Source organism: Sarcophilus harrisii, chromosome 2 (assembly GCF_902635505.1).
Source record: "Sarcophilus harrisii chromosome 2, mSarHar1.11, whole genome shotgun sequence".
NCBI classification, from domain to species: domain Eukaryota; kingdom Metazoa; phylum Chordata; class Mammalia; order Dasyuromorphia; family Dasyuridae; genus Sarcophilus; species Sarcophilus harrisii.
Window position 1 is genome coordinate 285,836,425 of NC_045427.1, and position 22,272 is coordinate 285,858,696.

Genomic DNA, 22,272 nt, shown 5'->3' on the forward strand with positions numbered 1-22,272 from the left:
AATCAGTAGTTAGCCTCAAGCGCTCTGCAGTCCTGACCTCAGTGCATTGAATTCAATAGTTTCAGCCCTCTACATCTCCCACTTTCTTTTGTATTAGAACACAGGTGGTCATGCCATCCCTAACTTCTCAGGATGGTGAGAGCCCCCAGAAGGAGGTGATCACACCCTCCCTGACTTCTCAGTAAGAGAGGTGAAAACACCAAAAAGGAGGTGATCACCCCCCCCCCCGACTTCTCAGGAAGGGAGGTGAAAACATTAAAAAAAGGAGATGATCATGCCCTCTCTGACATCTCAGGAAGGGAAATGAAAAGCACCAAAGGGAAGTGGGGGTTGCTAGTGGGTTTCTGGGCTGATGGGTCTTATTAGAAACAGGTATGCACAAACCCATCAGCATGGGAGGTATTACATGAGCACATAGCAATAACGCACAGGCTATTAGTGATGACTCTCCCCACAGTCAGTACAGGCTCAACGTGGTGCAACAGACATGAATTATATATGCAAGTAGTGATATAACAAACAATATAAATCAATATGGCATTATAAGAGATTTCCAGAAGTCCTAGAAGGAGGGTATGTAAACAACAGTCATACATACGCTTCTTCAGCAGCCAAAAAATAGTCCCAAACCAATCTATTGTCCATTGCTTCACGTGTCAGGGAATCCAATGATCCCCACAAGTTTTTGAAGTCCTGCAACAGTCTTATCATTTCTCAGAAAATCCAATGATTCCTGAGGGTTTTCAAGTCCTACAACAGTCTTATCATATCTCAGAGAATGTAATGATTCTTGAGGGTTTTGAAGTCCTACAACAAACTTATCATGTCTCAGAGAATCCAATGATTCCTGAGGGTTTTAAAGTCTAACAATTTTTGATGTCCATGAGTCAAACGCCATAACTGCCATGCTCTTTCAGTGGTGGGCACAGTCAGCAATGGAACCATCCAATGTTTCTTGGGTCTTCTCCTTCATTTCAAGGGTCTTCTCCTTCATTTCAAGGGTCTTCTCTGTCTCCCTCTGATGGACAAGGCAAATACGGCTCGTTGGCACCCATCTGATTCCTTCTCCCCCTGTGGAAATACAAGCAAACCTTCTTCCCCATGCAGTTAGCCTATCTGGTCCCTTTCATTCACTACTTTCTGGGTCTCTCTACATCCATCTGGTGATTATCTAAAGGTAGTGGAGCTGCTCGTATTGGACACTGCCCTTTTGGTGTAGCAACATTTTAACATAAGCTGATGTAGCCCCATAAAGAGTGCAAGCCTTTTTCAGGTCTTTGAGGATTTTTATATCAAAAGGAGTATATCTTCTACTTTCTTGACCTGAAGAGTCAAACTCTTGAATCACTGGATACATCTCCATTTGTAAATCACTTAAATTCTGGCCTTCTTCCTTGGCTTTAAGTACTGCCTTTTGCAATCTAGTCATAGGAGGGGGTGATTTTTTTGGGGGGAGATGCTGGTGGTGTCACTGACCCTCCCACTATTCCTTCCCCCTCCATCCCAGAAGGTGAAGTTAATGGGGGCGTGTCAAGAACCAGTTTCGGTTTAGGCGGGATTGAAGTTGCTTTGTGAGAGCAAGAATCACCACGCCCTTCACCATGCCCTTCATCCTCACTTAACTCCTCATGCCCTTTGGTGATATCGCTGTTAATCCCTCTTTTGACCTCCTCATTTTCCTCACATTTCCTCATTTGGCCATTTTTAGAATTTTCCTTTTTGCTGTAACTTGCAGGATTTTTTTAAAGGCCAATTGTATTATGTTGTATATCTATAGTGTTTCTTTAGTAAGTAACTCAGAACCATTGTCATTGTAATATTTGCAAAGTTGATCTCCTACAAGTTTCCAATTATCTAGGCTTATCTCTTCTTCCTCAAAAAACCAAGGGGACTTACATTCTAATGTATCCAGGAATCCATCAATCTGCTCCCAAGTCATAAATAATCCCTGTCTCTTTATCAGTCTGAGTATGCTTCCTGCAGATCTTCTTTGGGGTGGCGTTGGGGCTGGGGCTGGATCTTTTTCTCAGTATCTGCTCCATTGCAACTAGAAAAGGTTACTATTTTAGCCCTTAACAAATTAAGTTCCCTGTTTGTCTATTTAAATACTCACCCTATTTCCTGGTCACCAGAGACTTCTTCAGTGAAGTTAGGGTCCTCGGTTCCCATGCTTGGGTGCCAAATGTAATGACCACACTCGCACCCCAGCCGGAGTCAGGATAAGCAAAAATCCTTAATCTTTATTCTCAGTCCTTGGATGCAGGATTGAACAGGATGGAAGCAGAATCTCTGCAACCGTCTTTTCCCTCATCTACGGCCAAGAGTGTGACCCTGGCTAGTCTTACTCCACCCCCTCGTCCCTCCTACAATCCTCTATACACCAATCATTGAGCCAGTACAGATAGTGGAAAGGACCATTTTCCAAGCATATGCCCATAGAGTACTGTCCAATCAGTAGTTAGCCTCAAGTGCTTGGCAGTCCTGACTCAGTGCATTGAATCCAATAGTTTCAGCCCTCTATATCATTCTCCACCATTCCCCTCTCCTTTTGCTTTCAATCTTTTCCAACATCAGGTCTTTTCCAGTGAATCCTGTCTTCTCATTATGTGTTTAAGTTGCATCTTCAGTATTTGACCTTCTAATGAATAGTATGAATAATTTTTAAAGTATTAACTGATTTTATCTTCTTACTGTCAAAGGGACTCTCAAAAATCTTTTCAATTCAAAAAGTGTCAATTCTGAGGTACCCAGTTTTTCTTAGTCCAACCCCCAAAGTCTTATGTTACTACTAGAAAAACGACCATACAAACTTTTATGGGCAAGGAGATGTCTCTGCTTTTTAGTTGGCTGTCCAGATTTGTTGTAGCTTTCCTTACAGGGAACAAACATCTTTTAATTTCATGACTGTAGTCAACATCTATGTTGATCTTGGAACCCAAGAATATGAAATCTGACACTGTTTCCACTTCTTCTTATTCTTTTTGCCAGGAAATCACCAAGTATTGCCATGATCTTAGCTTTTTTTTTTTTAATGTAAGCTTGAAATTAGCTTTTACATTCTTCTCTTTCATTATTATCATGATGCTTCTTAATTCTCCTTTACTTTCTGCCATCAGAATGATATCATCTACAACATCTGAAAGTGCTGATATTTCTCCTGGTAATTTTAATATCAGATTTTGAATCATCCAGCCTAGATGTTGCATAATATACTTTGTATATACTCCTTTCCCAATCTTAATCCAATCAGTTGTTACACTTTCAGTTCTGATCATTGCTTCTTGTCCCATATACAAGTTCCTCAGGAGACAAGTAGGTGATCTGGTATTCCTGCATTTTTGAAGATGCCATATTTTATTGTGACTCCTACAGTCAAAGGTTTTAGTGTAGTCAATGAAGGAGATGTAGATGTTTTTCTGGAACTCTCTTCCTTTTCCCTTAATCCAGCAGATATTGATAATTTGATCTTCAGCCCCTCTCTATCTTTGAAAGCAATCTTTCACTTTTTGGTAATTCTCAGTTCTGATATTGCTAAAGCCCAGCTTGCAGAAACTAAATATGACCTGGTAGTGTGTGAGATAAATAGAATTGATCAATAATTTGAACATTCTTTGGAATTGCCCTTCTTTAGGACTGGGTTGTAAACTGAATTTTCCAAATCCAGTGGTCACTAGTGAGTTTTTCAAATTTTCTGGCTTGTTGAGTGGAGTGCTTTAATAGCATCATCTTTTAGGATTTTAAACAGATCAGCTGGAATTCCATCACCTCCAATAGCCTTATTGTTAGCAATGTTTCTTTTGGCTTATTTGACTTTATTCTATAACATTGGGCTCTAGATCAGTGACTATATCACTGTGGTTGTCAGTGATGTTAATATCGTTCTTGTGTAGTTCTCATCTATATTCTAGCTCCCCTCTTTTTAGTATCTTCTACTTATGTTAATTTTCTACCATTTTGTGTGTAAAATACTCTCTGGATAGCTTTAATTTTCTTGCAGAGATCTCTTATCTCATTCATTCTATTATTTTCTTCTATTTATTTGTATTGCTCATTTTGGAAAATCTTATTTCTCTTTGCTGTTCTCTGGTATTCTTCATTCATTTGGGTATATCTTTCCTGTTCTTTACTTTTTTGCCTTCCTTGTTTCCTCAATTATTTGTAAAGTCTCATCAGTCATTTTTCTTTCTTGCTCTTCTTTTTCTTTGAGATATTTTATTTGCTGTTTCCCACACAATATTGCAAACCTCTAGCCTTAATTCTTCAGATACTTTCTCTACCAGATCTAATCCCTTAAATGTATTTTTCATCTCCACTTCATATTCATAAAACCCTATCTCTAGGGTTTGATTACTTTCCCAGCTTTCTTCACTTTAAATCTGAATAGATAATAAGGAGTCTACCATTTGAGCGATAGTGAACTTCAGATTTTGTTTTACTGGATAGAACTTCTCCACTTTTGGTTGCAAAAGTGGATCTCCATCTGGTGATGTACCTATATAATTTTTTTAGGTTGTTGAAAAAGAGTGTTTACTATGACCAGTGAGTTATTTTGACAAAACTCTATTAGTCACTGTCTTATCTTATTTTGTACTCCAAAGCTAAACTTTCAAGTTATCCTAATTATCCTTTGATTTCCTTCCAGTCCCCTATGATGAATGTGACATCTTTTTTCAGAGTGTGGGTGTGAAGGTGTTATTTCTTTTTTCATAGTAGTTTTTTCCAAAATACATGCAAAGATAGTTTACAACTTTCACCTTTGCAAAATCTTGTGTTCCAAATTTTTCTTCTTTTCTCCCTCACTCCCTCCTTTCCAAGACAGCAAGCAATTTGATATAGGTTAAATGTGCTATTCTTCTAAATATGTTATGCTGCATTAAAAAAATCATATCAAAAGGGGAAAAAGCAAGTAAACAAACAACAAAAAGGTGGAAAATATTATGCTTTGAACCATATTCAGTCTCCATAGTTTTCTCTATAGATATAGATGACATTTTTCCATCATATTCCATCTATTGGAATTACCTTGGATCATCTGATTGTTGAGGTAATTTCTAAGAGCTATTGTAGGTTTTCATAGAATTGAGCAATTTTGGCCTCTTCAGCATCAGTAATACAAGAAAATTGTATTACTGTGATGTTGAATGTTTTGTCTTGGATTTGAACAGATACCATTCTATTATTTTTGAGATAATACTCCAATATTGCTTTCCTCACCCTTTTGTTGTCCATGAGAGCTACTCCATTTTTTCTAAGGAATTCTTGTCCATATATATAATGATTACCTGAATTAAGTTCACTGATACTCATGATACCAATGTTTGACCTTAATCCAGTTTACATTGGTTCCTATACAATATTATCTTTGCAGAATTGGACTTTCCATACATTATGAGACACATCCACAACTGAACTTCCTTTTGACTTTGGCCCAGATGCTTTATTTTTTCTGGAGCTACTTGTAGTTGTTCTCCACTTTTCCCTAATAACATGTTGGAAACTTACTGGAAACTTAAGTTATATTCCAGTAATCTCTTTTGCAATTTTCATATTGTCCACAGAATTTTCTTGCAAAAATATTTAAGTAATTTGCCATTTCCTTCCTCAGTGGATTGTCTCTTGTCTGAACTCTTAACTAGGACCCATCCATCTTGGGTAACCCTGAATAGCATAGCTATAATTTCACGAAGTTAAACAAGTCCTTCTGCCATGAGAAGGCAGTGATCTAAGAGGGATTTTCTAATTTATTAATTTTTTTTACATTCTTTGGTTTTAAATTTTTAAGTTTCAAATTTTCTCCTTCCCTTGAGTTCAAGCTCCTCCACCGACTGAGAAGACAACTATATTATAATAGCAATTATACATTTGAAATCATGCAACATATAAATTTCTATGCCACAAAAAGCAAGAAAAATAAAAAAAATTTTTATACATCAAGTATCAATTAATTTGTGTATTTGTTCAATCATCCAACCCAACAATAGGGACCATTTTATCTTTGTCTTTGTATCTCTGAGTAAATGGTAAATGCTTGTTGATTTGAATTGAATTACCTAGGAATTAAATGGTTGGGACAGGATTGGAACTCATTTTTTTTCCAAATCTAAGGATGAAGTCCTTTCTTCTATATAAAACTGACATCACCACTCATATTTTTGAAGGAATCAATTCTGTCCTTCCAAGACTTCTCAATCAACAAACGTTTATTAAGCATTTGCTATGCATCCATCACTACCAGGAATAATAAGACTAAAATAAAAGTCCCTACCTTCATGGAGCTTACATTCTATTGCAGTAAAGAATTTGATCATATATAGTATGAGGGTGTACAAAACCTACACAGCTTTAATGCAAGATAATTACAGGGAAAGATTCAGGGATCAGAGAAGACCTTATGTAGGAGATGACCCTTGAACTGAGCTCAAGGTTAGGGATTCTAAGAGGCAGAGACTACAAAGCAGAAATATTACCTTGCCAACAAAGTTATGTATAGGTAAAGATAAGCCTTTTCCAGGAGTAACGCATGGCTGTGAGATTTGGAGTGTAAAGAAAGCTGAGTGCCTCAGAAGCGACACTTTTGGACTATGATATTGGAGAAGACTTTTGGGAATTCTTTGAACAATAAGAAGATCAAATCATACAATACTCTAAAAATTAATTTAATGTCAAATACTGAAGCTGAAGCTGAAGCTCATAATGACAAGATAGGACTCATTGGGAAAAGACCTTAATGTGGGAAAGATTGAAGACAAAAGGAGAAAGTGATTGCAAAAATTATATTAGATAGTATCATGGAAGCAATGAACATGAACTTGAAAAGACTTTGGGAGATAGTGGAGGATAGAAAGGCCTGGTGTACTATGTTCCATGGGTTCACACAGAATCAAACATGATTGAGCAACAACAAAAATTTGCAAAGCAAAACCATGGAAGTAAGAAATGGGGTGTTGTGTATCGGGAACAGGAAGCAGGTTAATTTGTTCATGAGATGAGTAAATATACAGATGGACAAATGCAAAGTATAGACAAAGCAGTTTTTTCCCATAAGGAGAACAATAACAACTAAAGATTAGATTCAGGAAAAGTGTCAGGTAGGAAATGGCTCCTGAGTTGAACCTTAAAAAAGCTAGGGATCATAAAGAGTGGCAATAAGGAGGGAGAGCATGTCAAGCGTAGGAGCTTCTGTGGCCAGAGACAGAGATGGGAGAGAGATTCTTAAGGCCAGGAATTATCTTTTGCCTTTTTATGTATCTCCAACACTTAACACAATACTTAGCACATGGTGCCAATAAATAGATAAATGAATGAATGGGTAAATAAATAGCTAATAATTGAATAAATATTATTTATTAATGACTGACAGAAATGACATGTCATATACATGATACAGAGAATGAGTCACTTACTTGCAACTTGGAAGGCATAAGAGGGAGAAATGTGAAATCTAAAAGCAGACTAAAGCTAGACTGCAAAGGGTATGGATTCAATTCAATATAATAAACACGGTACACTTTCTAACAAATATATACAGAGATGATGGTTGGAAAAGGGGAAAGGGAGAAGAATGGGAAGGAACTCCAAACATAATGGCCATAAGGCTTTTATGGAGGGAACACATGGCCAAAGCAAGTCACAACTCTAACAGCAGGACCTTAATAATCTTTTCTTTCTTTGGAGGACATCCTCAAAGGGGCATGTTGTTGGACATGGATAATCAACTTGGCTTGCTCTAATTTTGCTAGAGGGGTCAATGTCCTGCGGGCTGGCTGAAACAGGTCATTTGACTATTGAACTGGTTCCTCATTTGGATTTGTTTGCAGCTGGGGCAGACTGAGAAGGCTATTTGGCCATTGAACTTCAACTGAACTGAGCTTGGTATTATATCCCGGAGTAGCTTAGTGGGCTAGGTTGTATTTTCCACTAAGCTGGACTCTTGTCAAGGACCCTGTATTTGCTGGCAGGTTATTCTGCTTGTCTCCCTTGGTTTCCATATTTACACATACATACATAAACACACACATATATACATATGTACATAAACATATAAATGTATATATATGCATGTAGTTATTCACCATTTTAAGTTATTGACCTGGCTTGGTGCTAGTATATTTTCTTCAGCTGGAGTATTGTAATGCCCTTTTCAGATGGAAGAACTCAGCCTAAAACCTACAGGAACCTTCTTTGATTCCCTCAGATCATCCACATTATTGTCACCTTTAGGCAGGATCTGGAAAAAGTCTAAATTTTCCTTCTGAAAACCTCTCCTGTTTCCAGGATAGATTTCTCAAGCCATTTTATTTTGTTTTATGGTGATCATTACCAATTCAGCCAGTTACACTTCCTGAATATTGCTGGAGCTTTATGAAGATGAGTGACTATAGTTAAAGGTACAAATGGAGATTATGTCCTGGAGGAAAGTTTGTTGACTATGCTGACCTCTTCATATGCAGTTAATTCAGTGAAATTATTCAAGCCATAAGAAATATTCATTTTACATTGGAAGGCCTACCCCTTTTACTTCATCTTTACCTTTTTACTCTCACCTTTCAACATCAGGCTATAAAATTACCTGAAACTGCTTGTCTTTTTCCTGCATTGTAGTTATAGCTATCCATATATGCCATAATCAATAAGTTTTTTCTTTCCCCCTTTCTTTTTACTTTAAAGTCCTTTTGATTGAATTTTCAAGGCTCCAAGAAATAATTTCTCACATAAAGGGCATTCCATCGTTGGACAGGAATAGATCATTCCTATATTTTAAGTCATAGTTCCAAAATCCAAATTCCATTCTAAAAGATCATCTTCTCAACCAATTTTCATTTCTCAAATTTGCCTTTCTCTTCAGCCTTCCTTACCATCAATGGGTAGTAACGTTGAAAACACCACTCATGCTTCTAATGTATTCCACTTCCTTTCCCAAAGCTTCATCATCTTCAGCAATATTCTTCTGCCTTCATCATTTGTGCTGATATGAATTCCTAGAAGCAAGTTCTAATTCTCCTATTTAGTTTTAAAATGTTCTCTGTCATGTCCCAGGAGGAAAGGATAGCTTTCTGTTATCACTGTTGACAAAGTTACCTTGGTAATCCTCATCAGGGAGTCACTAACCACCACTATTTGTCTCTTACCTCTGATCTTTTGGGGATGATTTCTACATTTACAACATCTATGGATCTATCTTGTAGGACAAAAAGTTTCTTTTTCAGGTTGTCAGGAAGAGACATATTCACACATACACACCCCCCCGTACTATATGTCAATATATAATATGTGTGTATGTATACACATATATACACATATCTTGAAATCTTGAAGATTCAGTTTCTTCATTTTAAAGTGGAAGGAACATTTGAGGTGTCAAAATATTAGGAGACATCCTACTTTTCAGAGCTAAGACCCAGCAAGCAAGCAGTGACCTAATCTGGACACAACCAGTCATTTGTGCTCGCCTTGTGGAACTGATGCTCCCTAAGCCTGGGAAAGCACCCAGAAATAAAGCCAGCTGTAGTAGGAACTGACTTTTTGTCACTAGACCACCTTTCCTCTTTGTTGTTGTGACTCATTATTGCTGCAATATACTGTTTATCTCTGCCTAGCCACAATTATATAAATCAAGATTCAGTCACACTAAACTGGATTCCATACTTCCCCTTCTCTCGACCTGCCACTTAGGGGCAGGTGTCCTTGCTTCCAAGCTGTTTCCTCCACTTTAAAATTAAGTTTTTGGATCAACCAAATCATTTCTAATGGAGCAGTAATGAACTGAACTAGCTATACCCAGAAAAAGAACTCTGGGAGATGACTAAAAACCATTACATTGAATTCCCAATCCCTATATTTATGCCCACCTGCATTTTTTATTTCCTTCACAAGCTAATCGTACAATAATTCAGAGTCTGATTCTTTTTGTACAGCAAAATAATGTTTTGGTCATGTATACTTATTGTGTATCTAAGTTATATTTTAATATATTTAACATCTACTGGTCATCCTGCCATTTAGGGGAAGGGGTGGGGGGGGGTAAGAGGTGAAAAATTGGAACAAGAGGTTTGGCAATTGTTAATGCTGTAAAGTTACCCATGTATATATCCTGTAAATAAAAGGCTATTAAATTAAAAAAAAATTAAGTTTTTGTTTGATTCCTGACTCTCCTGTCTCTAGCCTACTTTGCTTGGCTCCAGCCATTCACAGATTAGAGGCAGATTCAATCTAGTTGACAGAGGCCATCCCACATTTTACATAAGAGGAAAATAGGGGGGACAGTGGCTAAAAGATTTACCTGGGTTCTTATAGCTGATAACTAACCATCTGTGAGGCAGAATTCAAACTTGGGATTTCCTGATTACAGGTCCATCCTTTTCTTTTCTTCTGCCTTACCTATCTTAGGAAGGTAAGGAAAGAGCATGGTAAACGTTAGAGCATTATAAAGATGCAAAGTAGAATTATGTCTTATTGTTGTTGCTGCTGCTGTCTGAAAGATATTGAACAGTAAAAATATTATTCTATCTCTAAAGATGCCTATAATAATCAAAATCTCTCAAGAGTATGTTGCAATAGAACTGGATCTTGAAGATTGTTGAATGGTATGGTCTTTTAAAAAATCCTTCAGAATAAATAAAAAACACTATTTCTCGTTTCCATTAACTGCTTACTTGAAGCATAATTTCTATTTGTTATTTTGGTCCTGTGTGATTTAGTTTGATCAGGAATAGCCCCGAGAAGATAATAGAACTTTTTTATTTTTTATTTTTTGCTTCCAAGTAACCTTGATGTTTCTGAGCAGAAATTTAACTGTTATTATAACTGAATGACATTGTTGTGGTCTGGTGTAACAGGAAGTCTGCTCTCTAGCCATCCTACTGGTACCTAGACAAGCAGTCCTATTGTTCTATGTTAGAAGCACGCTCATGGGGTTCTGATAATCTATTGCTCTCTGTAAATACTGGGGAATACCGGGCAGCTTGTCCAGTTGGAGTCTAATTCTGCTGAATAAATTCTCATGAAAAGGAGACCATATTCTAGCTTTGTAGCCCTTTCAGAAGAGGAATTGTATCTGTAGATGTCATTTTCCTTTTCTGATTTTTTTCTCTGAAAATTTAAAATCTCTTTTTCTCTGACAATTTAAATCCCTCCTGGATTATGGTGGCAGATCAGGTATAGATAGCAGAGGACAACTTGTGTCTGAGGTTTGAAGGATACAGACAGTGTTACAGAAGTTCATGGAAGAGACACCACTTTAGGTTGGAGTAGTGAGGAAAGGGTTTCCAGAGACAAGGGGTCTAAAGAGGTGTAACACACCCAGGGGAGATTTGGACCAAGAAATCAGACTGCAGATTCAGTTTAACATAGTTTATTAATTTTCAGGCTAGACTCTGGGCATACAAAGACAAAAACAATATGATCCCCTCAGAGGGACTGGTTAAGTTGCAAGGGATGCAAGTAGAGGGGACTGACAGACATTATTCATCATCCAATACTTTTAGAAGGAAGCACTGTGGTAGGTATGGAAGGGAGGGGGAGGCAGGAAATACAAAGATTAGACAATCTCTGCCCACAGGGAGCTTACACTCTAGAAGGGATACATGATATATAGACAAATTGCTATAATTATAGTACAAAAATTAAGCGTACAAGAGGAAAAGTGCTGTGTGAGGTCTGGGGCAGGGAAAAGACCATTACCAACCCTGGGGATGGGAGGCAAGGGCCCAGGAAGGCTTCAAAAAGGAATTAACATTGGAAACAAGCTCAAAGAATGACTAGATGGGTGGGATTTCAGAAGGCTAGGGCATTCTAGGCATTCCTGAATTTCTTGGCTACTTCAAATAAGGCTGTAAATGGCATACGATGTCATGAATTTCAACACTTAATCCTTGGAAGTCAAAATTGGAAGCCAAAAGTTGGGGTGCAATAATGAGGCTCCCACAGCACTCCCTATTTGGGGGACTGTGGCAATCTGGTCCCAGTAAAATGTCAAAGTTCAGTGATGCTCACTGATTCCTACCATCCTTGAGCTGTTAGAATTATGGAAACCACTTCTGAAATGAGGCTATAAGTTGGAGTTTGAAAAAACCAGGATTTGAACCTCTCCTTCAGTACTTACTAACTCACCCTGGCTATATCACACAACTTCTCTAATCCCGTTTTCCCATATATAAAACTGAAATACTTAAATGAATTCATGATCTCATAGATGTGGTTCTTCCTTCCTGTGATTTTAGTGTATTCATACCTATAAATTTTATGTGACTATTGTCCATATTCTCCCATAACTTGTACTTCTGATTTTTTTCTCTGAAAATTTAAATCTCTTTTTCTCTGACAATTTAAATCCCTTCTGGATGTTTAGAGGGTCTACCCAACATACTGGAATACTTCTTTTTCCTTTGATAGTGGAAGAATGCTGAGAGAACTCACAAACTGCTGTATGAAACTCATTCATAAAATGGGAGTCATAATACTTCTAGTACCTGTTTCTTGGTGGTGGTGTAAGGATTAAATGAAATCATTTACACAAAACACTATATACATGTAGGCTATTATTATTATTATTATCTACATATAGAAAGGCAATGAAGTAACATCATGTATTGAGAAAACCTACCAATATGAGGAAATCCAGAAACGAGAAGATGGGAATATATATATATATATATATATATATATATATGAATGAAAATATAAAATGAATGAATACTCTTCTAGGACATACTATACTATAGACCCCTTGGTCAGAGGGAGGAAATACATAAGGAGTTTAAGTAAATAGTTCATAAATGTAACACAAAACTATGGAAGACCTCAACGATCTGTGCCTTTGCTAAAGCAAAGGAGTTAACAAATTCTTGATTTGACTCAATGATAAATCAATCCATGCTTCAAAAGGTGGCAGAATTGATGAAGGGAGCTCCTGTTTTAGATTCTGATATATATTTATCAGAATAAGGAAAAGTAAATTTCTGTTGGGAACCTTAGGAGGAAGTGACCACTTCAGGTTTGAATTTGTGATAAAAAAGGGGAAGAAATCCAAACACAATCTGACAAAAGCTAGGTTTTGGGAGAGTAGATTTTAGAGATCAGAGGAAATATATATTGGCTCCCATGTCCTAAAGTTCTCAGGGAGAAAGTGACCTAAGAGATGTGAGAATCTTTGAAGAGTGAAATTCCAACTAAACAAACACAGATGACTCTGAAGAGGAAGAAAAGGGGAAGAGATCTAAAGAGAAACAGCATGAATGTACCAGAAGATCATCTATCAACTTAGATTTTTAAAAGATTTGAAAATTTTTTAAAAAGAAAATGGAAGTAGGTAATGAAAAATGATTATGAAAACAGGTCAGTGGTACCAAAGAGGGAATTGAGACCTAAATTATGTTGAAGACAAATGGAAGATCAAAAAAGTGATTGGGCCACCTCTCAGAGTAGATGGGATGATAACAATGGCTGAGAAAATGAAAAGCTACCTCATTGTTTTGTGATTCTAACATACTATGATTGTATGGTCCTGCCAGCTCTAACATTCTATGACCTGTGTTTAGATTAAAAAAAAAAAGGCACCTGCTGTGGGATGTTTGCCTGAATCCCAAACATCTCTTCCTTGGGAGAAGTAGGGATGGCTATGTGCTTTGTTATTTTATCCCCAGAGCTGAGTAAAATGTCTACCTTAATAAATGCTTTTTTTTTGGGGGGGGGGGAGAGGAATTTTGGAATGCAAAAATTTCACTCTGACTAATGCTACTTAATAAACTGCATGCTATACTATTTTCAGATGTCCCTGGAACCAGTGACAAATCTTCCACTTGCTTAACTATAAAAAAGTATTTGTAACATCCCCTTAAAAGAAAAAAAAAATATGCCCCACTCAGGAATGTTTATATCATGCATCCAACAGATGACAGAGGTTATGTTCAGTCTAATTATCTATAAGACTTAAACAACATAGGAAAGACCATAGGTAGTTATACACTAAAATTTAAGTCAATAAATTGACTTATTGCCTGGGCATTCTTTTTCCAGAAGATATTATTCACAGTAGCTCAAAAATCACTCTTGTCTCAGGACTGTCTTTCATCAAATCATAAATTGTGTCCAGTAATCCAATGTGATTTTGGAGAGTTCAAGGAGAAGGTAGTCAAATGGGCAATTAAAGGATAGCATTCTAAGAGAAGTGAAAACTAATTTTAAAATGATGACTTTTCTAGAGTGTTCTCAGGTTTACAAGGCTGATTTGCAGTTGTAAGGAAACACTATAAACCAATTGTGCTGAAGAAGAAACTGAGAGAGGTAAAGAGATTTCTATGATCACAGAACTAGCGAGTATCAGAATTTTGAATGCCTCTTTTTCTGAATTTGATTCAGCACTTTTTTCTCCTACCACCACAGGTTGATTAAGTGACACTAAACCCTAGGGGCAAGAATACAGAAAAATTGGGAGGCTTTAGTCTAGCTAATAATAGGATAGACCAAAGCATAAATATTACCTAGCAAAACTCTCTTCCAATTTTCATCTATTCTCCAAACAGCTGCAAAAGTGATTTTTCTTAAAGTGCAAGTCTATCCATATAACTCCACTATCAATAAACTCCAATGGCTCTCTATTACCAAATATAAACTCTGTTTGGTTTCCAGAGTCTTTTCAAAATCTGCTCCAAATTGTCTTTACAGATTGTATATTACTCCTTTCCCCATATTCTGAAGTCTAGCCTTTGTATAGTTCCCTACCCTAGGCACTCTAGGACTCATCTCAGGACCTTTACTAGAAGGCCCTCCTACTCATCTCTATTTTGTACACACCCAGTTGCATAGATATTGTCTCCTTTGAAAGAACGCAAATTCCTTGAAGACAAAGTTTGATTCACTTTTGTATTTAATATCACCAGAGCTCAGTAGAGTACCTGGTATAAGAAGGTGTTTGGTAAATGACTTTGATTGATTGTAGAAACCTTCTTTAGAATCAGTATGAAAGACAAAATTCAAAGCAAAATTCTCTTGTATTTGTTTATTGGGCATTATTTCTAAAATAATATTTCTTTTTTTAATTAAAGCTTTTTAATTTTCAATATGTATGCATGGATAATTTTCAACATTCACTTTTGCAAAACCTTATGTTCCAAATGTTTTCCCTCTCTTCCCCCCACTCCCTCCCCTTAATGACAAGTTATCCAATATATGTTAAACATGTGCAATTCTTCTATACATATTAAATATTATTTCTAATAATAATACTATTTCTAAAATAATGTCCTGGGAACAATTGCAAGGTTTCTGATCCAAGGACATCAGTTCAATTCAATTCTCCAACAAAAATTAGTCTCTATATTTTTGGTATCTTTTTTTTTTTTTTTTTTTTTTTGTATTTTTGGTATCTATAACCTACTGGTAGGGCTCTATCAATGCCCAGTTATCATTTAAAGACACGTCAAAGCCTGGAATAGCAGTTTAATCATCTTGTTCTTTGATTGTTTCACATATCGTAGCCCTCTCTGCTCAAAGAAGCTGTAATCTGTTGAGAATAAGGATCAATATTTATGATACATTTTAAATAATACATAACCTTTAGTCCAATTTATCTCTCAAGTCTTATGCTCTCAAACAATATGCAAACATATGTGCCAGATACAAAGTAGAAACTCAATGAATACTTGCCAATTAATGAAAACCCAAAATGTCTCTGGTTCCATTGGGATACACTGCCTTAGCGAGGAGGGAGAAGTAGGCTCAAGTCCAAGGAAAAAGAGGCTTCCATTAAGGCAAGGGCAAAGAGATTGCCCAGGACAGAGTGGGTCACTTTAACGAGGGAAGCAGGAGTCTGGAAGGGCATTCTTGTCTGATGGGGAAGTCAGCATGGTGTGGCAGCCATAGCCCAGCCCTGGGAGAGGGGGTTAAAGCCTCAAGGTTAAAGCTTCAAGCACCCTTATGCTAAGGGTGACCTTGGAAAGGCCACTTTTCCCGGCCCTTAGTTCTCTCCTCCATAAAGTGAAGGCTATCTGACCTTCAAGGCCTTTTCTAATGTTAGCATTCTGGGTTCAGATGTGCTCACAGATGATTGCAGAAACCTTAATTAGAATTGCAACAAAGGACACACATTCAAACTTTATGTTTAAGGCGGGATTCTCTTAAATAATGCAGGGGGAGTCTATGCAAGGTTTCTGTTCTAAGAATATCAGTTCAACTCATTTCAACAAATGTTGGTTTTCCCTTTTGTATCTTTGTATACCTGTCATTTCAGTTGCATAAGTCTCTGTGACCCCGTTTGGGATTTTCTTAACAGACATTGGAATAGTTTGCCATTTCCTTCTCCAGCTCATCATAAGAGGAAGAAATGAAGCAAACAATAAAATATGGTTTTATAGGAAAAAATAAGTGTCTTGCCCATGGCCACCCAGCTAGTAAGCAACAGAGGCTACATTTGAATTCAGTTCTTCCTGGTTCCATGCTCAGTGTTCTAGCTGCCTTGCAACAATCTATCAGATTTTTTTAAAAAATGATTTTATTTTCCATGAAAGTTTTCTCATTTATCTTATTTCCCATCTTTCCTTCTTGTGCTTCCATTTTGGAGGGTATAACAGCCATATAAGGTATAACAGATCTTAAATGTTGAAAAAGGTCATTAAGAGGCAATGTGGTTTTAATGGTTAGAAAGCCCTAAGTTACCCCTACTGCCTGCATGACCCTTGGTGTGTCCATTAACCTTGTTACCCCAAGGCTAGTAGCTGCAGGGCTGGCAGGTGTCTGCTCACTGAGAGTTTGCTAGTTTCTACCAGGGGAATTACAGATTTGGTCCAAAGAACAAATACCCCAAAAGGAAAATGAAATTTGTCACTGACCTCAATTACTTGTTCTTACTTCCCTGGAAAAGATTCTCACTCTTTTTCATGATGATGGATAGAGATCTGCTATGGGAGCAGGTGTGTCTTAAGCTGCTTTACAGTTGGGTGGGTTGGATATGCATAGAATCATTTATTCTTTCACACCTTCCACTAATGATCAATGAAATGTACCTGTGAAAGCTTCTTGGTCTAGAGGAGCCTAGATGACACAATGGATAGAGCACCATCTCTGAAGTCAGGAGGATGTGATTCAAATTCAGCCTCAGACAATTACTAACTATGTGACTGTAGGCAAATCATTTCACCCTAATTGCTTCTAAAAAAGAAAGGAAAGAAGGAAGGAAGACAGGAAGACAGGGACTTAGTCTGCATTAGGACCACAGACTGATGACAAAGAACTAAAGAAAAGCTATACAATTCAGACCACTGAACCAATAATAATCTACTAAGCTTTGTCATAAACAGGCTTTGGCAAATGACTATTAAGAGGCAGGATGGGAAAGAGGCAGCATGGAAAAATAAAGAGAAAGCTGGTCCCAGAGTCTGGAGTCAAGACCCAAAAAAATCTGGGTGAGTCCTGCCTCTAGCACATACTGCCATGCCTTCTTCATCAAGGCCTCCAGTAACTTTTTGAGCCTCTGAAGTTGCTGAGAAGGTACAGAACTGCAAAAGGAGAGAGTTTCTACATTTGGTGCTCCCCATACCAAAGGAATTGTCCTCCCTTTCCCCAAAAAACAACATTTTATTTTTAAAAGAAGCAATATGGGAATTTCTAAGTTTTTTTTTTTTTTAAAGAAATGGCACCACGTGATTTCTTTCAGAGCCAAGAGTAACAACAGATCTTCCTATGAGAGATCTTAAAAGTTAAGATATGTCTTATGAAAGCAGTTGTGAGAGACATACTAAATTACAAAATTTTCTTCCTTTCTTCTTTCTTTCTTTTGCTCCCAATCCCTCCTTCTCTCCTTCCTTCCTTTCTCTCTCCCTCCCTCCCTTCCCTTTCTTTCCTCTCTCCACCTTTTTTCCTCTTTTGTTCCTTCTTTGCTTCCTTCCTTCTTTCCTTCCCTTTCTTGTTTCCTTTTTTACTTCCATCTTCCTTTACTACCTCTTTTCCTTCTTTTCTTATTACCTTCCTTCTTCTCTTCCTTCTTTGCCCCCCTCTTTCTCTCACCTCTTCCTCCCTCTTTTTCACTGTCTTTCTCCTTCCTTCATTGTTTCTTCCCTTCTTGCTTCCTCCTTCCCCTTCTTCCCTTTCTTTCTCCTTCCTTTCCCTCCCTTAGGCTTGCAAACCCTATCCAGAAATGAGGTGGTTTTAATATTAAAAAAAGGAAAAATTGAAGAAAGAGGTTCTTTGGAATTTTTTCTCATTTCTGGCAACGTTGAGAAACAGCTCTGAGATGATGTATAGAGAGACCAAAGCATGAAAAGCATGAGAAATGGCCCAGCCTCATTTCCTTTATTTACCTTGCAGGAGTCCTTCTGCAAATACTTAGACATGATGTTGAATGGCTTTTAAAGACATCAGGTGAATGTCACCTCAGCTTGTTTATCTGCCTACAATGAATTGTTCTCTCTCTCTCTCATCCAGGTTTTCTCTTTGCATCCCTAATGTGCTCAGCTAATTTTACTAAGTAAAATGGATTCTTTCAGCATGCATTCTAATCAATCCCCAGTCTTTGTAATAGAAGGACTGGAGCTGTGTGAGCTAGGAAGGAGGCAGTCAAGCTGAAACAGAGAAGTGTTTTGTTTTTGTTTTTTCATTTCAATTTAAAAGCCTGACATGGAATCTGCTGTCTTGTCAATTCTCACTTAGTTGGCTAGCAACCCTATAGGAGAAAACACCATTAAATAAACCAAAACATCAAAACCCAACTATACAAAATAAATGTTTTTTTTTCTTTGTCCTAGACTTGGAAATGCTGCTCTGTCAGCTTCCAGTTCTAAGTAGCAACAATTCCCTTTCAAAAAAGAGTATGAATTATATAGTTCAGATAAGACTGAGGAGGGAGGGAAGAAGAGCTGGAGATTAACCAGTGAGCTAATAAAGAAGACCTAGAATGGAGATAGTTTTAACATTTGTTAACAGGTCAGCAACTCTTAAGTTGCAAAGCAGGAATAAAAATCCTCCTTCCATCTGAAGGATACAAATAGCAGAAATTAAGCCTTAAAACATGCAACTTTCCCATCCCTTTCCTCTTCCCCAATGGAACTGGCCCATTTCTGTATGATACTGAATATTCCACAGAAAAGCTAACCTGGAGTCACAGTGGTAGTTTCATCTCTGCTTCTTATTACAGCTGTGTAAATTTGGTCTGTTTTTTAAAAAGTGGGGATTGGTAATCCTGGCCCTGCATATCTCCAAGGTCTACCCATTTGTGAGGTTCAAATGGGATACTATAAATAGAAACTCACTTTGCAAAGTGTAAAGCACTGTACAAATATAAGGCAATTTTAAGGCATTAGCTGACCCAGAAGAAGAAAGTTTAATCTTCTCTGTGATTATTTTTTAGAGCTGGTCTCAGATTTAAGGAATATAGATATATAAGGGGGGGGGGAGGGGGAAGGACAACAGAAACAGGATGTTATATCATTCAACACAGTCCCTTGGGAGGCAGTTACGTGAGGGAATAAAGTTCTGCTGAGGGCCAAGGCGGACGATGTAAAACTGGAACCAAGGTTAGGGAGCTGTTGCCAAGGCCTCTGAGGGCAGACAGTCCTTCTCTGTCTACTTGGCCCCGGGGATGACAAGGACTCTTCGGGTCCTTGCCCTCTCCCTTGGCTTCCAGCCTCTCTATCTCTTCCCACTCGTTTCCACCAGCCTGTTGTTCATGATTCCCAGGGCTCCCACCCCGCCCGAAAATCCCGTGTGCAGGGCCGTGCCGGGGGGCTTTCGGGGCCCTCCGTTGGCCGCCTCGGAGGGCGGCTTCTGCGGCGTGGCCAGCGAGCCCTTGAAGTCCTTCACGGAGGCCGTCTCTCCGGGGGGACGGTGCTCGTCCGTTTCACTCTCAATCACACCATCCGTCTCAATGGAGATTTCCTGCCCGTTCCGCATAATGCTGGGAGTGACTGCGTTTCTCCGAAAGAATAAAGCTTTTCTCTGGCACCGGAAAAAGTAGAATTCAATCTCCCACACCATCCAGTTAATAAACTGCTTAATGAGGATGGATATCACGTTGAACAAGGAGTAAATGCAGCAGACGCCCAGCAGGATGAAGACGAAGTTGCCGAAGCGGTAGAGCTCCTGGCTGCTGTACTGGGCGTTCTGGCTGCTGACCAGGTCACCAAAGCCAATGGTGCTGAAGGCCACGAAGCAGAAATAAAAAGAATCAAAGTAGGTCCAGCCCTCCACGGGAGTGTACATGGCCGAGGCACAGCACGAGATGATGAGGGAGGCCACGCACAGGATCAGCATGACGTAGTACACCGAGGGCTTCCAGGGCCCCGTGTTCTCCTGCTCCGAGATGCCCGAGGTCCTCAGCTTGTCGGCTGGCAGCAGTTCCCTCTTTCTGATCTGCGTCTCCTGGAATAACCTCATGACGTAGGTGATGACCGTAATCAAGCGCTCCAAGAAGAGGTTGAAGAACAGGATCGTTCCCGAGCAGCCAATGAGACCATAGAATATCAGAAAAACTTTGCCTTCCACGGTGGCTGGTGCAGTCATCCCAAAACCTGTGGGAAGCAAAAATGAGAGGAGAAAGAGTCAATGCCAGAAGGTCGTAGCATTTATGGACCAAGGCCTTAGTTTTGATGGAAGGACAGGAGAGCGGAAGAAAAATTACCTAAAAATCATTCCATTGTCTTACTAAATATTGGTACCCTTAGATTTGCAAAAGTACTTTACCAGTAGCATCTTATCTGGTCTTCATAACAGCTCTGTGAGGTGTTCATCCTTAATTATTATTCTATCTCCAGTTTGCAGGTGAGAAAAGCAAAGTTCAGAGAAAGTAAGTGACTGAAATATTTCGGTCCCATCCTGACATACTCCAGGACAGGAGAGATTCACTCAAGGAAGGCATCTTATAAACTCCTGACTAACTTGAGCATGTTCTCTATTATATGATACTATTATGTAATGGAAAGAACCAGGAATCAGGAAAAGCCGAGTCTAGGCCTGCGGTCACCTACTTGTATGGCCTCTGGCAATTTATTTCCCATAACCAGATGAGGTTCTAGAAGGAAGAGATGACTTCATTCTTTGCATCTGCACTCCTCCCATTCCCCCCCCCCCACTCCCCTACCTATCACAGTGCCAGAAACAAAGAATCCAATTAATAAATCAATGATTGATTGAGTCTTGTTTTCTTCAATCTATTAACTTTGGGGTTGCACAAGATAATATCTTATGTACCTTCTAGCCCTAATATTTAGTGACAGTCTCTAAGACAATAAGGTTGTTTCTGGGTAGCAAGTCTACCACTTAAAAAAATTCATATATAGCCATCAAGACCATCAGTGCTTGAGTGATATGGAGAGAAACCCTTCCATATTATCATCTCTTTAATTAGCATACCACACTCACTCCACAACAACCCCTTAATTGAAAGGTCCCAGAGATCATCTTCTTTTTCTGGGTCCCCTGATCAAAAATGAAAGCAAACCCCAATGACAGAGGTGATTATGTATAGTCTGGACAAAGTGGGTTGCTTCAAGATAAACCCAGGAACTACCTTCAGTAAATACCTGGACAAATATAATGAATCACTCATCAGTTTCCTAACTCAATTAAATTCTCTTTCTCTAAGAATACAAATAGCATTCTACAGAATAATACAGATACACACACACACACATTTATAGCTGTACTTGATAAAGGAAATGAATGGGATATAATTAAGAGATGGAAATAGGTGGCTAATTTAACAATTTAGGAATGTCCAGGTAAGACAGCCACATCAAGTGAATAGATGGGACTAGGACAGTGGAAGAGGATATAGGTAAGCTTTAGAACATGGGAGCCAATATATATTTCCTCTGGTCTCTAAAATCTACTTTCCCCAAGTATTTATTAATACTTGTTCTATCTACCACACAGTATTATGAGTTAGGGTGACTACAGCTAATTAATACTTCTCCAAGGTAGTGCCAGAGAAGTAGAAACTGAAGATTAGAAAGAAAATTTTAACATCATCTAATCTAACCCCTTCCTTTACTACTCTGAGTTTTGTTCTTCCTCTTCCTCCTTTCTTCCCCCACAGCCAGACTTTTTTATAGACTTCTCCTTCTAGGCTGGGAATCAAATGCCACATGTACTATATGGAATATCCTTTCCTCAGAGAACCAAACTCATCATGAGTTCCTCCTGCCTCATTCTTGTTCAGTTGTTCAACAGTGTCTGAATCTTGGTTACCCCAGGGACTACAGCATACCAATACTATTCATAATTTTCTTGGCAAAAATACTGGCATGGTATGCCAATTGCTTCTCTCCAGATTAAGGTAAACAGATA

The 22,272-nt window shown here is 38.3% G+C and overlaps 1 protein-coding gene across 2 annotated transcripts in view; it reads right to left on the minus strand.

Moving 5' to 3' along the window:
* Nucleotides 1–18,011: 18,011 nt before the first annotated feature.
* The window catches only part of KCNK13 (potassium two pore domain channel subfamily K member 13), a 151,191-nt gene continuing 146,930 nt past the window's right edge, over nucleotides 18,012–22,272 (minus strand). For both annotated transcript variants that reach the window (XM_031952360.1, XM_031952361.1), the window contains exon 3: nucleotides 18,012–20,495. In XM_031952360.1, coding sequence (XP_031808220.1) covers nucleotides 19,618–20,495 — 878 coding nt within the window. In that variant the 3' untranslated portion in view covers nucleotides 18,012–19,617. The remainder of the gene's footprint in view (nucleotides 20,496–22,272) is intronic.